Raw genomic sequence first — 22,456 nt, 5'->3', positions numbered from 1 at the left:
CAGCTTTGAGAGGCCAAGACAAGGAGACTTGTACGTGAATTCATGCACTCGACCTTTATCCGTTAAGTCTGTATTTGTACTTCCTTCCATGTGGTGGGCGGATAAACCCATCTGATTTATCGCACTCGGCTGTGACTGGGGGCTGTCTGAAGTTCCCGATGGGAACCGCACCGCGAGGAGAAGAAAGATGAACAGAGCAAACCCGATGGAAGACCCGGGAGCAGGCCGTGCCGGGGGGGTGCACACAGGGACCTGCAAACCCCTCGCCACAGGACGGGCGGCAAAGAGGCCGGCCCTTCCCGTCCCCACGTTGCTGGGTTATTTTCTTCCCTCCGGGCAGGGATGACCCCACAGGGCCGCTCCGCTCCGCTGGCACCTCCCGGCCGGAAGCGGAAGCGCAAGCTCGGGGCCAGGCGGCAGCGGTATAAGCGGTCGGCGGCGCGGTAAGGGGCTGGGTGATGCTCGGCGGCGGGTGGTGAGTGCCGTAGTGGCGGGGCGCTGGCGGGGTCTTATCGCCCCCCTGATGTGAGGCTGGGCCGCCACGATAAGGGGGTGGTGGGCGCGCTGCCCCAGCGAGGAGCGTTTGGCGCCTCTGGGGTTAGCTCCTGTTTGGGGGGGAAGAGCGATTCGGTAGCAGGGAGTTCCGTATTTCCAGTGTATAGCTATTTACATATTTATGTATGTTAATTGAATACATATTTATATGCTTGTAACTGTTGGAAGTCTTCTTAAGTTTAAAGGATTAAACTGGATTAAAAGTGAGTTGTAACTATGGGTTGATGCGCAGGTGTACTTTACACTTCTGTAGTTGTTAGTGTATCCTCCTAGCTGGACTGCTTATGCTGCCTTTGAATTATTCTGAGCTTCAACTCTTTGATGTAAATATGGCAATCGATGGGTATTGTAAAGCCAAAACCACATCTTACTTGTCTGGAATTGGTTTGCTCTATGTTTGCTTTTGTCTTTGCCTTTCTACAAAGAGACTTCCTGCTTTTTAATGAGCCACATAATGATGGCTAGCAGATATTGTGGTTCTCTTGCATCTCCTTGTTGGGGGAAGAATCTGAGTGGAAAGTATTAATTCGTGTATTGTCTTCCACTGTCTCTGATTCTGGCATGTTTCCATTCTTCCAGGGGCTGTAGTTCTCTCTCTGCAATGTTAATATATGACAGTGTTAAATGAAGCAGGATGGGTCTTGGAAAATGTGCTAATGCTAGTTATTGATTAAACGTGTACCTTGTCTTCTGGGGCAAACTGTTGCATTTAAGATGATTGTGTAACATGGTTGTGTGAAGCATATGGTTCTGCCTTATCTGTGTTATAGGCCAGTGTGAATCAAAAAGTCTTAAGTCTACAGTTGTATTGCATGATATATGCAGGTACCTGTAAACAATTAAATTCAGGTAAAAAGCACCTGTTTGCTGGCTACAAAATGGCTATGAAATTCAATAGAAGGGAATGCTGTTGGCGTTGTCATTTTACTTTCATGGACTTGAAAAATATCCCAGAAATTAGATGTGCACTCAAAGTTTGTTTCATCAGGTGCTGATTGTCTTCAGCACCCATATCTGGACTTAATACATCTCAGTGCAAATCCAGAGCCGTTATTTTTGTCTTTAACTGCTGTTTTGCACCAGGAGGTGCTGGTCCATTGCAATTCTGATAAGAAAGTCACTCAGACTCTCTGAAGCATCATATCAAATGCTCTTCGTTGAGCTAACCCTGTAAAGAAAGAGGATAGAGTTGATAATCTTGCATCCCTTCAGGAGCTGGGAGCTCCAAGTTATGCAGTATTGAACAGGTCTCCTCTGATTCACGCACAATGTGCTCTACAGGCCCTGTCTGTAGAAGGGGTTACCCTGTTTTGGTCACTTGAGCTATTAGGGATCCTCTTGCAGGAAAACAACTCTGTTCATCATTTCTTCTGTCAAACAAATGATGCTTGCATGAGAATGTCCTGCCTTTTTAGATGAAGGTAAGGACATGTAGGTGGTGTAATCACAGGTACCAAGCTGCCTGCAGACTCATCTGTTACAGCTGCTGAGCATACCCCAGAATGCAGGCTTGAAGGCCAGGCTGTACATGAATCACAGCACAAGGGAAGCCTAGACCTGCTTGGGTTAACTGTTACCTGGATCACCAGCTCCTTGGTGTACAATGGCCTTCAGGTCAGGATCACTCCAACTACTTTGTTAGGTGTCTCTGTAAACCAAGTGTGGTGTTTGATGTCTGCTGTAAATCTACAGAATGTGGCTTGAGAAGCTAAGCAAGAAATTGAAAATATAAACCTTATGTGTGAACACATCCATCGGCTGATGAAGATTTTAACAACATGGAGAAGGCAGAGCCATTTTGGGATGGTATGCTGTGTGAATGCTCTGCTTTGAAAATACTCATTCTTCCTACATAGTCAGCTATTCAGCCAACATTGCATGCTTCCACTCCTGCGTTGTTTGGTTGGTTTGGTTTTGTTGTTGTTTTTAAACAAATAGCATGATGAGTTTGCACACAGCTGAACTTGGGAAGTAACTTCCTCAATTTCTGCTGAAATCAGCTAGCCACCAGTGGAGCTCATCCTGAATGTGGTTTCATTTTAGCAGTTTGACTAGAAACATAGATTGTGTGGATGTTGGGACACACTGTGAAAGCTTCCTTTTTTGATAAAAAAGCTTTGACACTCGTAGTCGATTGCTGCTTGTGGTAGCTATAAGGCCAGCAACAGGGAGTGGAATATCCTGTTGGACTCCTGTTCTGTTGAATTTCACAGGGAAGATGCTTCAATATCACAGTTCGAAGCATGAGAGAGAAGTCTAGGCTCAAGGGCTCCTTTTCTAGTCTCTCCAAGGTAACTGTTAGTCTCCTTTATACTGGTAAAAACTGTAAAGAACCTACTTCATCTTTATTCTGTCATCTATTTTTTATATCGGATCTCTATTTTTTTACATAGAAAAGGTAAACTGTTGCAATTTACTGAATTTGTTCTTCTTCAGGCAAAAATGTCTGCAGCATGCGACTTCGTTGCATTCCACACTGGGCAGAAGATGCCTCTCATAGGACTGGGAACTTGGAAAAGTGAGCGTGGCCAAGTAAGCAAAGAACAATGTGATATTGTGCTCTCAACTAGTATTTGTGGCTTGTGCACCTTCTTTGAAGATCCTAGATTTGCTGCCTGGATCCTTTGCTTGAATTGTTTTAATCTTAGGCACACTGAAGTCAATGGGATGTATGCATTTGCATGACTTAAGGCACAAAAGCAGCAGCAGCAGATCCTTTAAGAATTGTTAATGCAGGCCTCAGGCAGTGCTGCTTTGGGAGATGAATCCAGAAAGACACCAATGAGTGGGGTGAGGCAGGAACAGTGCTGTAGCTACAATATGTAGCTCTAATATGGACTTCCACTGGCAAATCCTCAGGCTGCCAGTTTGACCAGACATTCCTCTGGCTTGGGCTGATGACTGAGCTGAAAGCATTATTTTGGGAGGCAAGAACTCCAGTTGGTTTTGTAATAAGTCCTGCTCCAGTGGTCAGCCTGTGTTTAACAGAAAAACAGAATTTGCTTGGGTCATCCTGCTTTTAGACTAAGATGACTAATGTGTCGTTTGACATTCATTCTGCTTCTAATGCAATGAATTGGCAAACACCGTGCTGGGAAACAGCTCTGTGTGTTACTACAAACTGTCTGTGGGAATGCTTGCTTGCTATGGACTGTACCTCCTGTTGTAATTCTTCTCCTTGTCTGTCTTTTCCTCTTTGTTTCATTTAGTTAAAAGATAAATTCCTGGGGGAAGAAATTGCACACACTTGCTGTGAAAGGCAACGTCCTTTGCTTGGTGGAATTCTTAGATAGTATTGTCTATAATGCCTTCTGGATTATGTGTACCTTTGCATGTCTGCACAGTAAATGCTGCATAGTTTTGCATTAACTCCATGATGTTTTTTTGAGTAGATTGGATGACATTGTCTTTGTGACTGAGAGGGAAATTTAAAAGGCTTCTCAAGATGGTGAGCTATTCTCTCATACCAGCTGGAGGAAAATATGGGGAAATAAGCTGTAAAAATCAAATCTTTTCAGAGCCATTTTATTGTTGGTCTCCCTGTCCAAACAAGCGGACAGTGAATGTATTGGGAACAGAAGCCCTGCTAATGTGGAAACTAAGTTGGTGTGAGAGCTCAGTCAACCTCTTAAATGAGGACGAGAGCTAAACAATGAGTGTTCAGCTCTGTCACTTAAAACATCTGCTGACAGCCAAATTAAGTTTATTGATGTGCAGCAACTGAAAAGATGAATTTCTGTGCACTCAAGGCAGTTAAATGTGTGTCGTCTAAAAACAACGCCTGAAACAAAACAGACAAAATCTGAATGCATTGTTTATTTTGTGCACTAACTGTTCTGAGGAAAGTGCGGCCTTATAAAAGAACCAGGGAAAATCCTGCTCGTGCATAATCTAAACTGAATCCAGATGGATTTTGCTATAGTAAGCAGTGCTTCAGCAGCTGAAACCAGCCATCTTCTCTGGAGTCCCAAGGAAGCCATTGGGAATCGCTTCTTTGGAACATCTATCTTCAAAGACATTCCTAGAATGTATTGAAGGCAAAATCTGGAAACCACAGTGAAAATGGAATTTCAGGAGCTGCTGCTGTTCCTCTGGAATAAATAAATTCCTGTTCATAACTCTTGAAAACTGGGAAGCATATGATTCACCCTTAAAAGAACATGATGTAGTTCAGGGAGAATAGTTGTAATTACAAATTTAAGACTAGGCCAAAACCGTAGAGAAGCAGAACGCTTATTGACTGTATTTAATCTGTTTCCCAAGTAGAGGCTATTTATGAAAAGCTTTTTGTGCAAGGGCTGCATTAGAAGCAAGAGTGGAAATGGATGGCCTTTAAATTATTTCAGGTAAATATTTTGCAGATTGTAATTGTTTTCCTTGTCAAGCTGCTTTTCAGTCTTGACTTTACTCTCTTGAGTAATCTCTTTATTATGGCTGTTACTATTCCTGATACTAAACAAGCTTTGACCTTGTAGCTAGACCTTAGAAGTCCAGTACAAAGGTGTCATTGCAGCCCTAGCTTTCTAGATAATAAGAATATGGAGAGTAAATTATTGAATCTATGTTGGAAGACTGTAGGATAATAGGATGTTTTCTGTGTTACATGAGCAAATGCTGGAAGAGAAATTTGTTTGTGTTACCATAGGGACACGATGAAGGGCTATTGAATGGGAAGGGAACACAATACAGAAGCTTGTGAACTGGCAGCATGAGTGAGTTGAAAGAGAAGTCCATTCAGACAGGAACATCAAGAATATCAGTTGCATGTTTTGTTTTAATATTAGGGCTTGATTATCTGTAATCCTTTAATGCTTTGTTCTGTTCTCTCAAGTGGGCCATGCTTTCAATCTGGAAGATTGATCCCCACCTGATGAACAGCCTAACCTGCTGTGGCAGGGACTGGTTCTGTGGGGGAAAGGGATGCTGGGCTTTGAGAAGTTGTATTTCTGTGTGAAACGTCCGGAAAGCTGGAGAGGAAATGTGTGGCTCAGCAAACCAGTCAGACTGGGTATCTTGTGATGGGATTGCAACTATGGAGGAGGCTGTTTAGTTCTTGGAAGTTTGTTAGAGAATTCTAGTTACATGCACAAAAATTCACTGCTGCTGGTCAGTATTGAGAGGGACTTAAATTCATTATATAAAGCATTGGAGGCAAATGTATTTTATGGAACATCAGCTCTGAAGTTGGCATTACTTACGTGGTGCTCTGAGTTCTTTTTCAGCAAATTTTAGTGTGGTATGGACAAACTGTGATTTAGCAACACTTACTGGTCATTGCATCTGAATATGATGTGAACCCATGATCTATTGCTTTTTTCCTGTTTCCTGTCAGCAGATGGGACTGCTAAATTGTGGCAACTTTTCAGAAGTGTGGGAGACTCAGCCTGTTCTTTCCAAGTATTAATGACTGGGACTGTGAGAGGGAAGGCCTCTTTGTAATGGGTTGAGGCAATGCAGAAGAGGCTTCCTAGTCACGTAAACTCTATGCTCCTTGGAAGCATAAAGTTGGCTTGTTAGTTTTTCACCTTGTGATGGGCACATTGAAGAACTGGAAATCTAGGCATGGATAGTATACTAGAGTATACTCAGTTTCTGAATCTGCCACTGATTGTTAGCAATACTGTGTTCCTCCATCCTCAGAGCGAAAAGAGAGTGGGTAGAAAGGCCAAATCCCTTGCCTCTATAAATGGGAGTGTAGTTCCTAGGGCTTTACTATACTATGAAGGAGAGTAAGACTTCAGCTACAACAGTGTGTCTGTTTTGGGGCAAACCACTTAAAGAAAAGCATGAACCAACTGATGAGACAGCAGCAGCAATGATGCAAGGTTTGAGAGAGGTGAATTGTGATGAGAGATGGAAGCACCTGCAGTTACACGGTGCAGAGGGGTTTGAGAGATGCATGTTGGCCCTTTCAAAAGGCACAAAAAACCCTCACAAAGGGGAAGCTGTGGATTTCATATCTGTAAGGAATACCATGTGGTTCTTGGTTAGACACCCGAAACGCTTTGAACATAAAGATCATAGAATCATAGAATAGTTAGGGTTGGAAAGGACCTTAAGATCATCCAGTTCCAACTCCCCTGCCATGGGCAGGGACACCTCCCACTAAACCATGCCACCCAAGGCTCTGTCCAACCTGGCCTTGAAAAAAGATACCTAAGCATTAGAATAGACTGCCTGTCACTTACAAGAAGGGTTGTGACAAATGTGTGTAGGAGTGATTTAGACTTAGTTGGCCCCGCTGTGGGGCATGAGGATAGACTTAGTGATGTCTCAAGATCCTTTCAGACCTACTTTCTGTAGCTCTGTGATGCTACATTGGTGAGTCACACTTAAGCTGTGTGACTCGACTTGCCTACTGGAAAATGAACTTGGTGATTGTTCCTTCCATAGCAGTTTTGACAGGCTAAACTAAAGAATAAGTTCAAGGGATTCTTTGGCTGTTGTTACTTCACAAGACAGATATCCAGAGCATGTGAATCTCTAACTGCTTCTGTTGTCTTTAGCTTTTTTTTTCCCCTCTGTGTCCCAGGAAATGCATGTCCCTGACTGAACATAATCTCAAAATTACAGAACTTTCTGTTAAAGTTCTTAAATTTACATCTATCTGTTATTCCCACCCCCCAAGAAATGCCTTTTTTGCATGCTTTCTCTTGATTGTTTGCCTTTTGTGTGGAGGTCTTGGTTCACATTGGAATGTCTTAGCAGGCTGAAAGTAGTTCAGTGCAGATTTATACAGTATTAATACAGTAGCAAATACAGATTTAGTCCAAATCCAAACCTTATTTAAATAACCAGTCCCAGTTTTCAGTGCTGGAAATTTATCAAAACATGCTGATACAGAAATGCAGCCTCCTGCTTATTGCTTTGCAGAGATATGTTTGGAGTGCTTTATCCCTTGTTTCCTGCAAGTGGTTCTTACTTTAATTTTATGGCAAATTTTGTGCCTATTTGAATTAAGCCCCCTTATTATCCAGTAGAAGAAATGAGGGACTAATACAGGCAAAGGACAGTGCTGGTTTTCCTTTCTGCTTCAGCTCCACAGCTCTCAACTTTTTGAAGGGTAGATATCAAATCTTAAAAGCCTTTTAGTATGTCTCAAGTGATTTCAGCATTACCATGACGTTGATTGTGTAGAGCTTAGGAATGTCTTTGTCAAGGGCTGTAAATACCATCCTGCTGGAGAAAGGAAGAGTTTACTTCACTGCTGTAGTAGAAGTGCTTTGTGATCCTGACTAAGGGAAACTGGTCTGATTTTTTTTTTTTTTTCTTTTTTTTTTCCTCTCAAAATGCCAAAGAATGCAGTCAGAATATCCTGTGTCTGCCTTTACTGCCGTTCTTGACAAGAAAACAAATGAAATCCACCAGAGAAAGAGAGGTCTTTTTCCCATTAGATTCCCCCTTGTCTTTCTGTAGCATCTGAAAGCAGGACTGTACGTGTCTTTAATTGCTATTACTAGTTTTGTTAGCTTTAAAATTGAAAATGGTGCTACTTTGATTAAACTGAAAGAAATCAATCTCTCTCTAGCCTTTGTGAACATGTTTTTTTTTAATCTCTTGATGACAGAGATGTAATCTCTGTAAATATTTTGGGGCCCTATTGCATCAAGCTTTATACACTAATTTATAATCTCACAGTCTTGAGAGACAAGTCAGTGAAGAGCAATGTATAGGAATCCCTGTACAGGTAAGATGTACTCTTACTGCAGCACTTTGGATGGATAGATGTAAAAGAGCATGTGCTTACTTTCCACTGGAAGTCAAATGACATGACATTAAGATTTTACTTAATGCTCATCAGCCTAATGGAAGATGATGCCTGCGGTGGAATCTGTGGTAATTCTTGGTTCTTGTGCAGTTGGTTATTAGAAATCTTTATTCAGAAGCTGCTTGTAAGTCCTCAAAAAGATGACGTTCTGTGTTTTGTTCCTTGGTTTCTAGACCTGCTTCATATCTGAGGTCTGCATGTGAAGATCTTTTGTACTTGGGCTTCGTTAGAACTTTAAAAAGCAAAAAGATTGGCAGCATGGTGCCTTGGTTCCCAACCATTCTGGCTTATGTGTAATAATATGTAGCAAGGGAAGTGTTGCTGTTGGTAACACCTATGTCAACAATGTGGAAAGCAAACTGCAGAGTTGTCAGCATCATCAGGAGATTCCCTGCAGGCCATGAATTAATACACAACAGTATAATGACTTCCATTGTTGTGCAGTCAGTGCAAATGAGACCTGAAGAAAAAATGCACCATCAAATATCATTATCTTAGGAATTTAGGTGTGAGCAGTTGAACCAACCCTGAATTCTGGCAGTTCTGGAGTTAGAAACCAGGCTCTCCCTTTACTGGGAGAGAGGAGATATAATAGGAGATAATTAATAGATGAATCCTCATCTATTGGGTTAGGAAATTTTGTCTTCCCATGCCATCATTTATTTAAAAACTGCTTCTTAAAGCTCATTTTACATTTAAGAAAAATGAGAAGTATGATTAATAATTAATCCCTGCTCTATCTGGTGAGTTCTTGCATGCTTGGCTTGTGTGCATGGCCTGTATTCTTGTTGCTTTTGTCTGCTAGCAGTTAGCTCTTCACTCCTGTGCCACGGAGGACCATATCCTACTCTTTGAGTCTCATGACCTTATGTACTTTGGGGGTGTTCGTCACTAAGTCCCTAATTTTTGATTCCTTCCCCCCCAGTGATGTGTCCCTTTTCAGTGATCACATTGGGTTACCTGTTTTTGATTACAGGTGAAAGAAGCGGTGAAATATGCTCTAAGCGTTGGTTATCGCCACATCGATTGTGCAGCAGCTTACAGCAATGAAACAGAGATTGGTGAGGCTTTCCAGGAGTGCCTTGGGCCCAACAAGGTAAAAACACAAGAATCACCACACTGCTTGGGTATTGTATCAAAATTTACCACTGTGACCTGAAAGTAGACTGTAAAGTTAACATCTGTGGCTCTTCCTCCTGGTCTATCCCAGATGTATGTTACTAATCAGGAGCAGGCATGAAAGAGGGCTTTCTCTCCTCTTATACCCATCCTGGCTGTCAGGAGGAGGAAAGATTTTCAGGAATGTTTGCATGGAGCTAAAGAAAATGCCCTTTTTTTTTAAAATTCCCTCCCCACCCCTTTTCCCCCTTTCAAAGTATCCCAGTTTGGCTGTTCAGAAGTCAGAGGTACCAAGAATCAGTAGCTATAATGTAAAGTATTTGCAGTGATTTATATGAAAATTACTCTGTTTTGCTGCTCTGGGATAGCATGGTCAGTAGCCATAGCAAATTTGGTGACTGTGGGGCTTCTTGATTATGGACAAAATAAGTAAGTAAATATGTACTTTGTTTTAAAGAGTGATTGCATTTGAAGATTTGATAACTGTGGCTCTAGGGCCTGCACTTGAGAGTCTATGACCTAAATATATGGTAATGTGGCAGGCATTCCTATAGGTGACCTCGGGTGGAATCTTAAATTCATCCCCTTGCCCTCTTGTTAGCCCAGGGGGCCAGAAGGATTGCCTGTACAGCCTCAGAGCTCATGGAAGAAAAGTTCTTATGTTACTGCTTTCCTGCTGTTCTTGCCTTGGCTTTAGGGCAATCTCTTTGTTATGTGAGTAGCTTAAGAGAGGCTGCTTTTGGCTTGCTCCGGGGATTCCTTCCTACTAGATATGGTAACTTACACAGGGAAGCATAGGAGGCTCTTACTCAATTCATATTAGCTAGCTAATTTAAAACTAGAATTTGTAAAACATCTTTCTCTTTGAACACAACAGCCACATGTGAAACAGAAATAACAATGGTTGGAGGAGATAAACAGGGAATTAGTTATTCCATCTTCTGAAAACTATAGATTTGAGTGAAATTTGGTCACACAAGGCAGTGAGAAGTACCCTCTGATGCTGTGCTGTGCTTCAGCTTGCCAAACGTGATCTCCCTTTTGCATTTTATACTTCCTGGTTAAGCAGCTCCCTGTTTGTTTAATTTCTGTGTCTTACCCTTCCAATACAGGGTTCAGGGCACTCAGTTCTTAGTGTGTTTCTTCCAGAAACTAGAAACTTAAGTGCAGAGCTTTGGGGAAGCTCCTTTTCTTTATTTTCCCATGCCCTTCCCTTGAGAAGCATTCCTGGTTTATAACATGTGATGAGTCTAGTAAGTTAGCTGGTTGTGCCTGGAAAATTGAATTGTTAGATAGGAATTACAAAAGTCACATAGGAATAAACAGCATAATCTTTCCTTTGACCATTCAACACTTAATAGTGGCTTTTAGCCTTGAATTGGGAAGTGTGTGTGGAGAGGATTGTTTTGTATTTCAGAACTTGTGAACTATCTGGTACACTTTAGGTCTTGCCAGTGTGTGTTTCTCTTGCTTTTCTCTATCTAGTGTATTTTGAAAGGTTTAATTTGTGGGTTCCATGCGTTACCTTTTTTATTAAAACTTAAATTGTTCTCTTTGGTTTTAAAGGTAGTTGGGGAATTGCTGCAATTCTCTTCCTGAACTCGTTCCAGTAAATTATGCTCTCCTTCCTTTCTTAAAGGTTATTAAAAGGGAGGACCTGTTTGTAACATCAAAGCTCTGGAATACCAAGCACCACCCAGAAGACGTAGAGCCAGCATTAAGGAAAACACTTGAAGATTTGAAATTGAATTACTTGGACCTGTACCTCATGCATTGGCCTCATGCCTTTGAGTAAGTTCTGTGTGGAAAGGGCATGGATTGCAGAAGCCCCAGTTTTACATGAGTGGCTGGTGTTACATCCTCAGGACCTTCTCTGTGAGCTGTGAGTTTCTTCCTGAGTATGTGGCCTGCAAGATGGTTTTTTGTAGTGTGACTAAATAGTGTAGTTCCGTGGACTGTCGCATAGACACGACTTTCTACCTGTAACCTATGCACTGATTCATATGTGTTCACAGAAACAGTTTTCATTCTTTGAATTTTAGTCTGGTGGGAGTTTGTTTAGATTTGTAGATTTTAGATTTGTTTAGGTCAGATTTGTAGCTTGTCTGCAAGCATACATTACAGGAGACAAAACTTCTTGTTTTGTGCAGAAGTATTGTAAATAGAAAAGGGATGATTGTTCTTATTATTTAGCAATTATGAGTATTAAATCTTCATTTAAAATCTGGAAGCAATTACTTAATTTTTTTACTAGTGAGAACAGCTAGGTGATGAAATTAGGGTTGCTAAACTTCTTACAGTTTGGCATGAGTGATGACAAAGGTAGGTAACTGAAACTAGTCTAACTGGGAAAAAGTAATGAAGCTGTATGTGACAAGCGTCTGTACTGAAGGTTGCCATTTTATACTAGCTGAGAATTTGGTTTGTGAGGTGAAATCTGAGTTTAAAATATATTAGAAGCTTAAATAGCCTGGTGCCTTCATCCAGGCACTGGGGAAGTGTGGCAGCTCTTCTTGGTTCTGCCATTGACCTACAGGGTAACCCTGAGGAAAGAACAAAACTGCTTTGTGCCTTTCCTTTACTTATCTGTAAAATGAGAATTAAGCCTTTTGAAAGGCCACACTTTTCACTAATAGTTATTAACTGCACTGGAGTGGCCAAGCATGCAGTGTCATGGTGACATCTGTATGAGGAAATGAAAATTACTTCTTATAACATTTTAATTGCAGTAATTCTATGATTTGAGGAAATGAGAGACAAGGAAGTTTTCCAGTTAAGCGCTAAATGCACTTATCCTACAGCCCCATCAGAACCAGAGTTCCTTGCTTTATTTTCTTGCAGATGTGGAAGCCATTGTTGGTCCTCCCCACTTCCCTTACAATCAGTAAAATGGAAGGGGGAGGATAAATCTCCTGACCAGATGCTTGCATGGAGATAAGCCCCTGTCAGTTTAAGGGGCTTCTGTCTCTTCTGCAAATATAAGAATTTTTTGACTGCTTCTAGTGATATGAACTGAATTTTACAAAGCATACAACATTAATGATTAGAGGAAAGATGCTTGAAGTATAAATGTATTCCTCAGCCTAACAGAATGAGGAAGTGTGGCCAACTAGAGCTGGTTCAGAGGAAGAGCTGTTAAAAATTCCCCTGTTATGAAACAGGTTTGTTTCCCAGTTGATTGGAAAAAAAACCCCAACAAACCCCAGCATTAAACACTGCTTTGATAATGACAGGTAACACAAATATTGATGTATGTTTAGGTATTACTAATATTTAAATTAGCTTGATGCTGTGGAAACTGTTGACAAAACTGCCATTCTAATAAAGCAGTTTCATGTTTTCTCATTGGAAACTGTTCACTCTCCGGTTTTCTATTAGCTCTGCCTCAACTCTTGCAATGTGTGGTTACCTGTAATGCCTGCAGCTCTGGGAAGCTGAGCAAATGAATGTTATTTAATTAGAAATTAAAACAGGCTTCCATCTGGAAGTCACAGTGCCTCTAGGTCTTGAAACTTAATCCCTGACTGTGTACTACTGTTGACATGAGGCTGCTTTTCTGAGTTGGGAGCTCATAAGGCTTTCAGAGTTATTTTTGGTTCTAGATTTATCAATGATATGAAGAAGAACCATCTCCCCTTGTCCCCAGCTCTCATTCCTCACACCATGTCACTGCTTAGCTGAGCAGTGTAAAGCAGCCTCTTAGATCTGAGCTAGCAGAGTCCTGCACTGGGTATAAGAAGCATGCTGCCAGTGGAATTACATGTACCCCTCCGAGTGTGGACTGCTCAGAGGCCAGTCATAGCCCTTTGGCAGTGTGGTGGTGTCACTTGGCAGAAGCAGGTTCATTGTGTGGGGTTTGTGTTTTACTTTATCGTGTTTTTTGAATGGGTTGGTATGACTAACTGGGAACACACCCAGCCTATAAGCAACATGTATTTGTTAAGACTTCGGTGAGAATCTGTGCTTGTATCAAGTACTGTCACTGCTATAGAGTCCAGAGGGAGTGGGAAGGCCAGTGTGCTTTGAATACAGTCTCTTCTAGACAGCTCTTAAACCAAGATCACTTTTGTACCGGCTCCAAACAGACTATGAAGAATCAATCCTCTCAAGGTGAGAAACCAAAGCTACCCTCTGAGTTGGTGCTCTCTAAATCTAGCTGTTTTGCTAGGATCAAAGTGTGCAAAGAGCTGCTGCGTGTATATGGTGGCTTATCGGTTATCTGTGTAATCACTACTATATAGGTAAGTAGGTCAAAGTACTGCCTAACAAGTTGCCATAGGAAAGGCTGTATGTGAAATAATCTTTTATAGGTGAAGTTGCCATAATTCGTGCATTGAACAGACAAATATGCTTAGTATGTACTCCACCCTTTAAGCTATGTGCAAGCTTTTAAGAATACAGGAAGGTTTCTTTTAGTGAAGAACTATAATATAAATGTGGTGAATGTACTTACACTTTACCTTTGCTACTGTAGACGAGGGGACAATCTCTTCCCAAAGAATCCTGATAACACAATGCGTTACGATTACACTGATTACAAGGATACCTGGAAGGCTATGGAGAAGCTGGTAGGAAAAGGTCTTGTGAAAGCCATTGGGCTGTCAAACTTCAACAGCCGTCAGATCGATGATATACTCAGTGTGGCTACTGTCAAACCAGCTGTGCTCCAGGTAAGTTAAATAAAGAAGAGGACAAATAACTTTTCTGTTTGTCCATAAGTGAAGAATCTTCAAACCAATGCTGTGTGTTTAGCACAAGGTGTTCAGCTTCTTATGTACAGGGAAGAATACAGCCAGCTCTGCAGGAGTAGGCACACAGAGCCTATCATTCCAGGAAGATTAGTTTGTTGGGGAGGTGACCTATGTCCACATTCTGTGGTCGTTTATATCTGCTTAGTTAAGCAGGTCTGTGGGAAGAGCTCATCTTCCCTGTGAGGGACAATTCAGGCTATAAGGAAGAAGCACTGTGAGAGAGTAACTTGAATCGCTTCTTATAGGGAGTTTCCTTGCTTGTTGGATTCTGTTTTGGTACATAGGGAAAATCCAGTGCTCTAAAGTTGGGTATCTGTTGTTTTTCCTGTAGACATAGCCTACCAGATGCTTTTTCATTCTGGTAGTAAGTTATCCTCATAAGGATACCTTACTTAACTTAAACCTTATCCTTATAAGGCTTTTTAGAATCTGGAATGACCTCCTGTGATGCGTTTGGTTCTGCTGTGCTCTTGACTTCTTTGGCTTCCTATTTGTGTAGAGTTTTGTGTTGCTATCTTGTTCTCTAGCCACTCACTGTGGGACATTTTAATAGGTAGAATGCCATCCTTACCTAGCTCAGAATGAGCTGATAGCTCACTGCCAGAAGCGAGGACTGGTTGTCACTGCCTACAGCCCCCTTGGTTCTCCAGATCGCATGTGGAAACACCCAGATGAGCCTGTGCTTTTAGAAGAACCTGGGATCAAAAAGCTGGCAGAAAAGTACAGCAAGTCACCTGCACAGATCATCCTCAGGTACAGGACAACTGTCAGAGAGGGTGGCGTTTGGGACCTGGCCTTAAATGAAGCAAAACACTCACGTTAGAAGGAATCTACTTAAAGTGTGTGTTCTTCTGCATCGGTGGGGAGTTAAAATCACAGGAAGTGCCAAAAGCAAACCCCGTTTGGTGCTTGTCTGACAGAGTTGGTAGAGTTCGCTCTGCCTTAGGGTGGGTGGATGGACTGGATCAGAAGGGTCTGTTCAGGGCCTGAATGCATGCCTGGGACAGTTCACCCATTTCCACTGTGAAACAGCAGTAGCATAACTGCAGCAGTGAGCCAAGATTGAGGGCCACCTACTGAATGTGCATATTGGCCAGTTGCTAAACCCTGGAGTGCTTGTTGCTGCATTCAGGTAGGCCCTCAGGAAGAGGGGCTGAGGAAGGGACCTTCCTTCTTTGCACTGCGGAACCACTGGATACTGGGAGACAAGATGGTTGAGTAATATCCAGAATGTGATCAGCATCTTGTAAAATAAAATTGGGTTCTATCCTCACTTTTTGTTTTGTTTGTCGGGCTTTGTATCTATTAATTTCACTAGCACAGTCTTGGGCAGCAGCAAGTTACCCTGCCAGCTGAACAAGTTCAAGATTTTGTGCTTGAGCCACTAGACAAGCACTTGAGGGATCTGGGTTTTCTTCTGGTTTCTTGGTGGTTGTGTTAGAACTTGCATAAAATGCTGAAGTACGTTTTTGTGACTGTTTCTTGGGCTTCTACTTAAAGCGCCTGAAACTTTGGTTGTTTTTTCAAGGCATGAATGTCTTCCTTTTGTTTAATTCATTGACTACTGTCTTGCTTGAGCTTGCATATACTCATACTCCTAACAGAGTACAGTGCTATGCCAGCCCTCTTCTGGGTATTTTCATTTCCCATAGAAACATAAGTGGCATCCCTGCTGACACAGGTTGTTACTCAACCAAAATAAACATTGTGGGTTTTGGGCTGCACACACAGAAAATCTCTCTCCTCCCCTTAACAGATGGCAAGTGCAGCGTAAAGTGGTTGCCATTCCCAAGAGCGTCACTCCTGCTCGCATTCAGCAGAATCTCCAGGTAAGTATAAATGAAGGAAAGGAGCTTCAGCAATGCCTTTTTCATGTGAGTAATATCCTGTCCTACTACATGCAGAGCAACAAGCTGAGGCACTTGGTTTATACTTGTTCATCAGTGTGTGCATAGACTTGAAAAGGACGGTAAAGACTTTTGGAAAACAAACTTGATATGTTTTAAGCAAGTGTGTGAGCATGTGCACATGTACACATGCAGAGTCTTGTTACAAAAGGTAAAGAATGTACTTTGTAGAAGTCTGAGTGGAAAATCTTTACTGAAATTTATCTGAGGTACAAATCTATTGAACAAGGGAGTCTTCTGATGACATTCAGTGGTTCTTACTGATGAATAATAGTGGCTCTACCCTGTAAGTGAGGGTTGCTGACTATTTCTGCAGCAAACTGCCATGCTAATGATGATGAAGGAGTAAGTGTGGTTCACTTCTGCTCTGAAGTAGAGAGAGTTCACTTTAGGGATTGTGTGGAAACTCTGACTTCAGATAACCTTGAGGGAGGTCTCTGAATCACCTCTTGTGATCTTTTTCTCAGCCCTTAATTGTAGAGATTGGCTGGTTACGCACTTGTTAGGAATTGTTTCTATAACTGTTACTCCCATTAAAACAAAGCTTGCTGTGTAGTAAGCTGCTAGAAATCTCCAGAAACTTGAGTAAATTCTGCAGTTAACTGAGGTTTAGTGCTGTGTGGGAAGAGACCATTGATTCAATTGGCAGGACTGACTTGGAACAGTCCAACTGTGTTTTATCTTTTTGGAAGAGTGCTCTGCAGTATCAAGTGTAGGCTTAGAGCTGGCAAGTGTATGAACACCTCAGACTTTAAGCCTCTGTTTGGTGTTTGTTATAAAATGAATTTTAATGGCAACATCGTGTTTATGAATGTAAGACAAACTAATTGTAACCTGTGGTTATAAAGCCTCTTGCTTTTGTTCTCAGGTGTTCGATTTCAGCCTCACAGAAGAAGAGATGAGCCACATTGGAAGCCTGAATAAAAACTGGCGTTACATTGTGCCAATGATCACGGTAAATTTCTCATGTTTCTCATAGTTTTCATTATGTGCATGTGGCCACAGCTTGGGTTTTCTGCATTTTTCTTTCTTGTACTGTCCCCATCAGAACTACTTACTCATAAGTAGTATGCATAAGTATGTTAAGTAGAAGATGCACTTACCTTATCTTCTTAAGGTATCTAAGATGAAAGGATTTTTCAGAAGCTAGGTACAAAAAAGGTCGCTTTTTGAAATCTTTCCTCCTCTGTTTTGGCCACTGAAGGAGTTCTCATTACAAACCTGTCCATGGGCCTTTAAGCCAGAGTCCCATCTTACTTCAGATCTCTGCAGACTCTTGCTGATACGTCCTTCTCAGGTACAAACAGGCCGAGGTCCATGGCATTCCTTCAGAAGTAGTCCTTGTTCCAGCTGTCCCCATCTACTTTATACCATAAGCCTCTAGGATCGGTGAAGACTGAAGGTGCTTTTAGTTCTCCATACCCATCATAGAAGTCATGGAGGGTAATTTGTCCGCTTCCCTCCAGTGGCTGTCCCCCCTTTCAAAATCTATTTTAATGACTTTCCTCCAATATAAGGAGCTTGGCTTAGGGTGTTCTGTTTTTCTGTCCACATCCATTAGCTGCAGCATCTTTTAGCATCAGTAGTTTTACTCTTGTCACATGAAACTTTCTACCTCATCTGCTATCAGTTGGCAGTCTGGCTTTAGAGAAACAGAAGCTTTGTATGTGTTGAAGTCCTCTTGGTCTTCCTTTATATTAAAGGAACTAACCTTTTTCCTTTCCTCTCCGTGCAAAGAAAAACCCCAAACCCAAGTCAGTGCCATGTTGTCTGCTGTCTTCATAGTATTCCTTATTTCTTACTGTCCTGCTTCTGATTATGCCACAGAAAGCTGTTGCCATTCCCTTGTGTGTCACTGACCACCAGACTGTGCTATAATGAGTCTGAAGTGATGTATCCCTTCTCTATCATACAGTACACCGCATTGACACAGTAGGTCTCTGCAGATTTGGAAGCTGTCAAGCATACCCTTGCCTCTGCAAGCAGTTTGTCTACGTGTAGATTATTCTTCGTTAGTCAGTCAGTGGCTGCTGGCTATAGCTATAGGAATTCTTTTGGGGAAAGCTTTTCTCCAGGATTTCTCATAGCGCTTTTTTGAGTACTTGAGCATGTCAGTGACTAATCTGAATTAGAAAAAATAAGTGAGTGTGGTGAGTAACTGTCTCATATCAAGGGTAGATACTGGTTACAGCTTTCGCTGTTTGTCGTATTGCAGCTTCCAAGAGCTTCAAGGCCATGCTCTTAACTGTATGTTGCTTCAGTATGTGTGTGTAAATATAAACCCCCCACATCCCTGCAGCCAAAATTATCTTTGTGTTTATGGATCAGGAGTCTGTACACCAAACGACAAGCTTAGCTCTGATCTGTGTGTGCAGTAGTGACAAGCACACCTGCTGCTGACAGGATGTTTCTTTCAACTGCTTTGCGACTCGTGCTGCAAACAAAGCTGCTTTGTTAATGAAACTGCAAAATACATTAGGATGTAGCCTCCTTGGGTGAGCCCGGGCTGTCATGTGCTTTTGTTACCTGGGAGACCTGATCAGATCACAGTGATTCACAAAGGAGAGATGAAACAAAGTGCTAGCCCATCCAACTAGAAAAAGGGTGAATGATGCAGCTGGGCTTCAAAGATACTGCCATATTGTCAGATAACAAGATGGGAAGAAGCACGATGAGGAGAATTAAAAGGTGACTCTGCAGCTGTAAGATCTCTAGTGGAACCTTTTGTCTCCTGCTCACCCTTTCTGGGCTCAAAGAAAAGAATTTTCATCAACTGTGAATTAAAATTCCTGTCTAACCTTTTATGCCTACCTCCCCTCTGAGTCAGTTTCTGGATTTCAACGTGTGATACAGCAGTGATATCAGAGCTTCTGCCATAACTGACAAGACAGTTTTTCCTTGTTTTGCTTCATTGATACGTAACCACAAGTTCTTACAGTTGTGCCGCTCCTCTCCACATTGTCTTGTCTAAAGCCTAAGAAGAAGCTGTTACATTGCATGTAGGCAATTCAAGTTGCTTTATACTTTTAACAATTCATTATCTGCATAGAGGCTGGAAATTGCATTGCACTGGCCTGAAATCCCAAACTTTTGGAAACACTTAATTGAGCAGGGAATATACTTAAGTGAAACCTGAATGACTCGCAAGCCAGGAAGAGCAGGAGTGATGGTGTTGTACACATAATTACCTGCTTTTGATAGCACCACTGACCTGCTGTGTGCTCACTGCTGATTTTACCCCACTGCCTTCTCTCAAATTCCTGTGCTAGACTGGAATCAGGTACCTGAAACATTGCTTCTGGCAGCTGCTGTCTTTGCATGCTGTGACACTTGTCCACAGTTTTAAAGATTGCCTTCAGTTGACAGCTTCATTTCAGCTTCATATTAATCTGAGCATCAGTCAAACCTTAACATCTTGGTTTTCTGCTCTGTAGTGCCCCCAAGTGACTAATTTCATACTTCAGTAGTCTCTGTGACATTCATCATGGGGGATTCCAGTTGGTTTGAAATGCAGGCTTTATACTGAAGGCTACTAGAGGGACTTAATCTAAGTTCTAGCTGAATGCTGCTAGTCTGTCACCCAGGGAGATGTGTGTGTCTTCTACCAGTGCTGCACCTAAATTTCCCCAGACATTACAGATGAGGAGCAAGGGTTTACCTTTGCTCCTTGGGGAGTGTTGCAATGGACTTGGTGCAAATAAAAATGCATTAAGTCCGTGCATCTGAGTGCTTAGGTGTGGGATGTAGGAATTGAGACTTCTGCATGACCACGTCTGCTTTTGGGCCAGCTGGAGCCTCTCTTTCATTACCTGTGAATACTGGTTTCAGTATTCCCACTTTATAGCTGGAGAAGCTGGTCTTCCATGGAAATGTTCTTAAGCAAAAAGTGCTGTGAGGGAGTTCAGTGACACTGTTAATGCTTCAGTATGTGACCCTGAACAAGTCATTCGAATGCGTTTCATCTTACCCATGTGTAAAATTGGCAGCCCAGCAACTCTCCATCATGGAAACACGGGGAAAAAGCTCCAATTCCAATAAAGTGTTTTGAAGTCTGCATGTTACAACATTGACTCAATAACAGCTACAAGGCAAAAGGCTTTTAACTATTCTTAATCTAATTCTTCGAGTCTCAGCAGCTTGAAAGACTTGCTCCAGGCTACAGAAACCTGTCTCCTCTTTTTTTAATGAATTTTTAAGTTTTCCTTTCACAAAGTGCTAGGAGGACTCGGGAGCAGGGAACCGGCTCTTGTTTAAGCTGAAAAAGACTCCCAGGTGTTTGGATCTTCCTATCCCAGAAACTGAAATCATGCAAACCTTGAAACTGAGAGTAAGAATGAATTTCTGTCCTTCTGACTTGAGTCTGCTTGTTCCACAGGTGGATGGCAAGCTCGTGGCCAGAGATGCTGGACACCCGCACTACCCCTTCAATGACCCCTATTAACTACAAGAAAATAAGGTGTTAAGGAACATGCTCCTCTGCATGTCATTCCACAGAATAATTGTTTCCACAAAGTAATTGTTTCCACGAATTGTCAAAATCCTCTGTCCAGATGGAACCTTCCTTCCTGAGTAGGTTTATTTACACTGCTTCTAACTGACCTCCTTTCTGGAGATACTGTAGCTTCCCTGTCAAAGTTTGTGGATTTATTACAATGACCATAAACTTGCTCCTGGAAGCATCAATCGTTTGGGAATTAGATAAATAGTGGGGGAGTCTAAATCAAGTTCCTAACATATTGTTATGAGGCTGGGGCAATACTTCGGGGTTAATGTCTGTGAAACGGTTTTGAAGGCTTTAGTTATTGCCAAAGCAGGGAAACAAAAACCACAAGGTGAAGGAATGAAAGCATTTTAAGTCTGCACAACTGCTTTGCCATCAACTTTGATATCTTTATTCCCTGCGTAAATTACTGTGGTTGAAGTATGTCCGTAAACCATGCACTAAACCCCAAGTAACCAGCCATGCCCAGTGCTTTTTATCCACTTTGAGTACTTGTGGGACTTGGAATTCTCCCTTTCTCTTTTTATTGTAATTTGCCTGTAGATTTGAGGAGAATGAATGCGCACCCTGGTGCAGGCCTCTGGGGCAAGCTTTTGTGTTGCTTCTCACACGGATAGGTTTTGGCTCTTGACAGTAGCTCTGATCATCCTGTCACAAAAGGATCCAGACTGTTTTTGCAAGTCTTGTAGCAAACCAGCCTGCTTTTCCTGTAGTTTCCCAGTGTCTCTTTACCAAAGATGCCCAGTTTGAGTTTTGAAAGGTCACAAGATTTTAAAAACAAAGACCTGTCAGGGGGCCCCTTCCATTTTAATGTCACATTTTGGACTGCTGCTGGGTTGATGCTTGGGAAAGCTGGTCCTGCCCCCTGTTCTTCTGCCGACCTGCTGGCAACACTGGGCAAGTCACTTGCCTTTCCTGTGCCTCTTTTCCTACTTGACATGCCTCCATGTCACTCCGTGGTGGGAACTGGTTTACGGAGTGCTGATACACTGCTGAGCAGGACCGGAACTCCAGCTCCAACACCAGTTCAGTCTCTTAAGGAATTGTTCAGCCATCGGTACAAAGGCTGTGAGGTGACAGCACCTACCAGTACTCTGAAGGTGATACCTTCTGTGGCCTTAGCAGTGTTAACACTTTACTTCGGTTTTCTCTACCTGTAAAATAGGCTTAGTGCTCATTTGCCTTGGTGCAGGCACAGTAGCAAGGCAGTTTCTAAAGGCCTCTCAAATGTAAAATAAGGGCACTCTCTTATCTCTGTTGATGCCAATCAGAGACAGTCATAGACTTCTCCTTTGCTGCAGGATAAAGAAAGTTTAACTGACTGTAAATGAAATAAAGAGCACTTAGAAAGATAATCCTCTGTATTCAGATAGTTCAAAAATTCAAAGGAATTAGCTTTCTGTTTTGATAACTTTATTTACAGTAGGCCTATAGTAAACCTACATGTTCAACTCGAGCAGAATGCTGCCGTACGTATTTCCTGCCCTGGGCCTCACAGCATGCAGCTTAACGGCGACAAACCTGTTTTATCACTCTTTGTAATCCTTATGTAAAAACCGAAGAGCTCCTGTGTTGGGTGTTTCCTAATTCCTGCTGAATTTACCTCGGTGGAGAAAGCCATTACAGCTCCATTAACAATCTGTACTACCCTGGAACGTTTTCTCTAAGGGAAATGAAATCCCTGCCGTTTGGGGTTTTATTATTCTAATCAAACGCGGGTGACTTTAACTACAGTTCTTACTGCACATCAGTAGGGAAGCAATTCTCCTTTGCAGGCGCTGTGTGGGATGTTAACAGCAGTCATTATGCCAAGGAGAGCGGCTTTTGTTGCATGGATTTCCACTTGCATGTCTTA

At 42.1% G+C, this 22,456-nt stretch overlaps 1 protein-coding gene across 5 annotated transcripts; it reads left to right on the top strand.

Annotated features, from left to right (window-relative positions):
* Positions 1-310: 310 nt before the first annotated feature.
* AKR1A1 (aldo-keto reductase family 1 member A1) lies at positions 311-21,007 on the top strand. 5 transcript variants are annotated; one of them, XM_061451416.1, is made up of 9 exons: positions 311-443; positions 2,992-3,087; positions 9,300-9,419; positions 11,082-11,233; positions 13,917-14,112; positions 14,747-14,946; positions 15,950-16,022; positions 16,969-17,055; positions 20,476-21,007. In XM_061451416.1, the coding sequence occupies exons 2-9, from the start codon at positions 2,998-3,000 to the stop codon at positions 20,539-20,541; spliced, it is 984 nt and encodes a 327-aa protein (XP_061307400.1). In that variant the 5' UTR covers positions 311-443; positions 2,992-2,997; the 3' UTR covers positions 20,542-21,007. The 5 variants fall into 5 exon arrangements, with proteins under 5 accessions (XP_061307400.1, XP_061307399.1, XP_061307401.1 ...); XM_061451415.1 differs by having other exon boundaries at positions 311-449; positions 2,990-3,087; XM_061451417.1 differs by having other exon boundaries at positions 420-475.
* Positions 21,008-22,456: the final 1,449 nt, after the last annotated feature.

Source organism: Pezoporus flaviventris, unplaced genomic scaffold (assembly GCF_033815535.1).
Source record: "Pezoporus flaviventris isolate CSIRO_AGI_PZ_B2104156 unplaced genomic scaffold, CSIRO_AGI_Pfla_v1 ptg000013l, whole genome shotgun sequence".
In the NCBI taxonomy this organism is placed as follows: Eukaryota; Metazoa; Chordata; class Aves; order Psittaciformes; family Psittacidae; genus Pezoporus; species Pezoporus flaviventris.
Note: the sequence above shows the minus strand (reverse complement) of the source record. Positions and strands in the feature narration are given on the sequence as shown.

Excerpts from the sequence above, each read along its gene's own strand:
- AKR1A1 (XM_061451414.1), top strand. The coding sequence starts at position 2,799 with ATGAGAGAGAAGTCTAGGCTCAAGGGCTCCTTTTCTAGTCTCTCCAAG. Across the intron at positions 2,847-2,991 it reads CCTTTTCTAGTCTCTCCAAG|GCAAAAATGTCTGCAGCATG; the intron begins GTAACTGTTAGT and ends GTTCTTCTTCAG. Across the intron at positions 17,056-20,475 it reads ACATTGTGCCAATGATCACG|GTGGATGGCAAGCTCGTGGC; the intron begins GTAAATTTCTCA and ends CTTGTTCCACAG.